At 36.1% G+C, this 5,934-nt stretch overlaps 1 protein-coding gene across 1 annotated transcript; it reads left to right on the forward strand.

Moving 5' to 3' along the window:
- Positions 1 to 219: 219 nt before the first annotated feature.
- Positions 220 to 3,846, forward strand: LOC115455454 (BUD13 homolog; the record flags this gene model as incomplete). The annotated part of the gene is made up of 5 exons (XM_037445682.1): positions 220 to 498; positions 1,209 to 2,385; positions 2,639 to 2,732; positions 2,976 to 3,160; positions 3,597 to 3,846. Coding segments are annotated over 5 exons (1,908 nt in total), but the record flags the coding sequence as incomplete, so codon positions are not given.
- Between the last annotated feature and the right edge of the window lie 2,088 nt (positions 3,847 to 5,934).

Here is a 5,934-nt window from a genome sequence, read left to right on the forward strand (position 1 = left end):
GGACTACTGAGACAAATGGCCACAGGTTCTAATCCCAAGGGCCACACACCACTGACTTTTCTAAAATTATGTGTGCATTCTTTGTGAATTATCGCTTGCTTTAATGGTGAAGGAAAATCTTGTGAGGAAACCTGCATACCTGAAAAATTCTCTATAAGAATTTTCGAGGGTGTGAAGTCTACCAATCCGCACTAGGCCAGTCTGGTGGACTAAGGCTAATCCCTCTCAGTAGTAGAGGAGGCCCTTGCCCAACAGTGGGACAGTATAAAATACAGGGCTGATATTATATTATTATTATTATATAAAAATTCCAGGTTTAAAATTATAGATGATGACATAGATCTATCCAAGCTAAGGCCATTAGAAGGAGATGAGTTGGACATACTGGATGGAGGTGAGGATGCTCCGCAGATCGCTGGGATCATAGACGATAGGCCTGAAGAGCTGCGGAAGATAGAGGAGTTCGGCTCCAGCTCAAAATGGAGAGTTATTAGTCAGGTAAAATATACTTTAAATTTGTAGATCTCTGTTTGAATCCAAACACCGCTGATATTAAAAACTCAGCTAAGAACACATACACATCATGCATTTATACCTGAAGAGGTATGAAGAGGCGCAACCAGGACACTCACTTTTACTCAGCTAAGGTTTCAATAATATCACTTCAACTCAGCTTTCAGGTTTCAATAGTCCTGTGATTGATTTTGTACATTATTCTATATGTAATGGTTAATAATACTAAAAAGAAACCCTGCTGCGAAAACTGCATTAAAATTGGTTAAAAAAAGAGCCAGTAATTCATATTTCAAATATTACTAAGTGCCGAAGTGGGCGCGATGTGGGGATATCGCTTCATCCCTTTCTTTCGCACGCGTCGTAATGCCCGATGACGTCACACGTGGGTATTGCGCCTCTTTTCTGTTTCTCGTTGCTTGCCCCTTCTACCGAAATTGAAAGACTTATAACTTGTTGATTTTTTACCGGATTTAAATAATTCTTTCTGTGTTATAATTTATATAACGTAAATATTTGATAATAATGAAGAACAAAAACGAGTCCGGTCCCGTATACCTTTTAATCTTACTAGTAAAGGTAGACAATTAGTTTTGAAGTAAATCAGCAAAGTATTATTTGTATAATAATTTTATTTGTTATAACATATCACTTATGTTTTTTATAATTACGTTATTAAATTAAACCTCTTTCAGGATGATGGTTTCAACAGTAAGTTACAAGTCCAAGAAATAAAGAAGGATGTAAAAGAGACTAAAAAAGAAAATGAAATTATCTTTGGGAAAATGTACAGTGATTCTGAAGATGAAAAACAGGATTCCGATGTGTCACCCCCAAGAAAAACTTCTGGTAATCATAATGGTGATAGGAATCAATCTAAAAGTACAAAAAAACACAACAGTGACAGTGACTTCAGTCCACCTAGAAGAAAAGAGAAGGAAGATTCTTCAAAAAGCAAAAGAAAAGACAAGAATTATGACTCTGATCCTTCCCCTCCAAGAACTAAGAGTAAGCCGAAAGAAAAAGTAAGGAAGCCAAGTCGTTGGGGTGATGCAGATAGATCACCGGAAACTTCTAAATCTTCAAAAAGAAGATCCCCAAGTTCAGACCAGTCCCCACCAAGAAAGTCACAAAAATCAAGATACAATTCAGATGTTACAACTTCTAATAAATCAAAGAAATATGATTCTGATACTTCACCTTCGAGAAAATCGCGAAAAGAGTATGATTCTGATGTGTCGCCACCTAGGAAATCACAGAAAAAATATGATTCTGACGCATCGCCTACGAGAAAATCGCAGAAAAAATATGATTCTGATGTGTCACCTCCAAGGAAATCACAGAAAAAATATGATTCTGACGTGTCACCACCTAGGAAATCGCGAAAAAAACAAGATTACACTTCTTCATCTAGATTTGATTCTAAAAAGAACAGATCTCCAGATACTGCGCGAAGGAAACATTCACCGCAAAGATCAAAGTACGATAAATCAGAATCAAGGAAGCAAAGGAAATCAATAGATTCAGATGTATCTCTGCCGAGAAATTCACTTTATCGTCAAGAGTCTCCTTCACAACGGAAGTCCAGAAAGTCGCCTGAAAGGAGGAAAAGGTATGATAGTGACTCGGATGCGTCACCCCCAAGAAGAGAAAAAGGTAGAACAGAAGACGGCAGACACAAAAGAAGTACTGATAGTCCACCACCATCTAATAAGAAAATGGCAAAAACTTTGGAGGGAAAGAAAGCTGGGCTTCAAGATGCTAGACAGTTGAGAGAGGAGAATGAATCATTTAGGAAAAGGGAAGAGGAAGTGTATAATAAAATGACTGATGCAGTGTCTGGTAGGAATGCACAAGCTGTGTCCCGGAAAGGTTGGTATATTTTTTATATATACTTTTTCTTACTGGTTCTTGTTATTACCTTTATTAAGATACAAACAAAAAAATGATTTAAATTTTTTTTTGTTTGCATTACATTATTAAATTACATTAATATATTGAAGCCCTTTATAGAACTTGTACCTTACTTTTAATCATATTTTACAGTCATAATTATTGTTTTTAAAAAATAATGGAATTTGGAAGAACCGTATTATGACTTATTGTACGCCTTTTTTCCGTTTAGGCAAAAGAGAAACATCAGAGGAGAGACAGAAACAAAGAGAGAAGGCAGCGAGGCAGAAGGAGTTGGATGAAAAATACAAGAAATGGAGTAAAGGGTGAGTGTTGAAAATTAATTATTTTGTAATAAAATGTGTTTATTCAGGTTTTAAAAAGTGTTTGTCCACCATGATCGAATAATTCAAAAATTATATTAATTTATCCATCAATGTCTATTGTTATGGAGGTACCAATTCACTGAAGTATATATTTTTTTTAACAATGGAGTATTTTTTTATGATACCGAGAAAACTACTTGTTCTGGCCACATTCTTAACTAACATTTCCTACATATTTTTCAGGATAAAACAAATAGAAGAGCAAGAAACCCGCCTCCAAGATTTCATGCATGAAGCTGCCAAACCTTTAGCAAGGCACAGGAACGATCAAGACTTGGAGCACAACTTAAAACAGGTGGAACGAGAAGGAGATCCAATGCTGCAGTACATGCGTGAGAAGACGAGAGAACGAGGAGAGTTACCACCAGGTATGATGAAATGTTTTTGTAGATATAATATAGGGTTTTTATGATGGATTCCTTCCTTGCCGAATTTCGGTCATGGTGGCCTATCTCAACAAGCTCAGCCAAGTATGCAGGACATATTATAGTGCACAAGTGTGTGCGAAATACACAGACGCACTCTGTTTCTTCATTCTCATAGCTCGGTGAGACCGTAATCTGACATGAGAAAGATCAGGCGCAAGACTAACAGCTTTACGTGCTTACTCACACCGCCAACTTCCTGACTCCGAGTTGCGACTGAGTAATTTTTTAAGATGGAAAAACCCAGTCACAATTATTTTGAACTGACCCGGGATTCGAACCCAGGACTTCAGCGCGGTAGTTGTACTCGTACCGTGCACAATAGAACTACGGCACTGAGATAAATTTAAAATTTTATTAAAATACGATTTTGTTCCAGAACGGCCCACATACAAAGGCAACTTCCCACCCAATCGGTTTAATCTTCGACCAGGCTACAGATGGGATGGCGTGGACCGTTCAAACGGATATGAGAAGAAATATTTCACGCAACAAAGTAGGAAGAAGGCTCAAGAAGAAGAAGCTTATAAATGGAGCACTGAAGATTTGTGAATAATTTTTGATATTATCTGTTGACATTGGACGGATTTTTTTATCAAACAAAACATACCTAATTAAATAGAAAAATAAACAAATTGAGTTTTTTATTCCTATAACCTGCTATAACATTGAGTAAATTAGGCCTGCAAATCGTTGATTCTATATAAATTCTACATAAGGGAAGTTGGCAGGAAACAAATTGTATGGACACTCCGCCACATAACCGATATTATTTATTAGTTTACCTTGCATTTTATGAATAACTATTAGAAAAAAAATGTTCGGGAGTTACCGAATTATAAGATTATTTCTTATTGTTTGGCTATTAGGCTTTTAAGCCAAAATTGCTACCGTTAGTGTTGCCAGTTTCAGACGTTCCAAAATACGCACAAATACTTGATAATAATTATTGATGACTGTTGATGATAGATATTGCTTAGATTTGTACATTCGTCATGGACATTATCATAATACAAAAGCAATTTTCGGAGTAATAAAAATATTGTTAGTCCTATTTAAAGTATTATATTTTTAAATTAGTCTCGCACTCTACAAAGTGTGTAATTAATTGTGTATGTATATTTTTTGTAACCAATATCACACTGTCTGAGTTAAAATCTTACTCCGATCAATATGTGTTTGTGTTTTGTGATACAAGGTACTCTGAATGGAATCCCCTTAGATAGTTGATTATAGGCAAATGACCAAGTGTAGAAGGTAATTATTTAATCCTTTTTGCAACAAACTTTAAAAAGTGTAAACTGTTTGATATGCCGCAGTCGGATTACTTCATATTGTAATCCATGTATAAAAAAATAAATTCGTGTATATATTATGTTCACAATAGACTCTAAAATAGCTGAAGCCATTTAATGAAATTTATAGATTTAGACTAGACTTAGAATTACATTTAGAATCGGATCGTCGTCATCTGGTTATAGTAATGGCTACCCGTGCAAAGCCAAGGCGCCAGTAAAAGTATAGTATGTATTTTCGTAACTGGCCACACAGTATTGACATTAACATGTGTATGCTAATTTTTCCCGCGCTTTTTCGAATTGCCATTTTACAGAATACGTAATGTCGTTTTCTAGTCTACTTATAGCAAATTAAAATATACTATTATGTGTATTCGTATGATTTTTTCCTGTGTTTCATTGTGGAATGAGTTATAAGTCGCTGGAGAGTATTGTGTTTATGTTTGTATGTGTGGCCAGCAAAGAGTAGGGTGTCGCTATTTGATACAATGGCCGTTCCCCTTGCTTGAATTATTGATAAGTGAAGGGATTTGTATGATTAAGATCACCAATCACAAATGAAACAAGTTATAATTGCAGCTTATTTTATTTAAATATGTAATTCTTAAGTCCAGGAAACGGCAGCCATGTTGGTCGTGTTTATCGATAGCGGAATCATTTGTCTTGGTCTTGATCGTCGCGATCTTCGTCTGGTCGTCTCTGTAAGAGTTATTTATTTATTTTAGGAAGATTTACAGACAAATAACATCAGTACAGGTTAAGGACAAGATATAGTCCTAAGCTAATTATAAATCTTCGCCAGTAAAACTTACTACTTACTGGCAAAGTTTTGTAATTTGTTATATTATTATCAACTTTTGCCCATAATTATGAAAGCACACACTCACGTCTCCCTTAAGGGGTAGAAGACGTAGTAGTTCCATCCGCTTTTCGCCATGTCTTCCGTCGTATGTCATAGGGGAGGAACCTATCCCCAAGACCAAAATGCCAGACGTCGAGCTGATTCTCAGTACAAATTCTTAATATCACTTTACCTGATTCTAGGGTCGAACCCAATGCCAACAGCCAGCGGAACCCACGCCCCACCCTAAGTGAGACACATTTCTACCCTCCTTCGATAATATTAAAGTCCAATCTCGATCCGTCTCAGTAGTAGAGGAGGCCCGTGCTCAGCCGTAGGCAAGTATATAATACAGGGCTGATATTATTAATCTCGATTCATTTGTATAAAAAAAAATTGCGTACAGCCGTGCAATACGACGCCATATGGAAGATAAACCGTATTAATATAAAATAATCAAAAATACTTACGAGATACCGCGCCTAAACAGAAAAGAAAATTATAAATGTTACTGAAAATGATAAACAATTCAAAAGGTAGAAGTTTTCTGGGGGCATATTATTTAAATTGGTACCGTA

This window comes from Manduca sexta, unplaced genomic scaffold (assembly GCF_014839805.1).
Source record: "Manduca sexta isolate Smith_Timp_Sample1 unplaced genomic scaffold, JHU_Msex_v1.0 HiC_scaffold_1951, whole genome shotgun sequence".
Lineage (NCBI taxonomy): Eukaryota > Metazoa > Arthropoda > Insecta > Lepidoptera > Sphingidae > Manduca > Manduca sexta.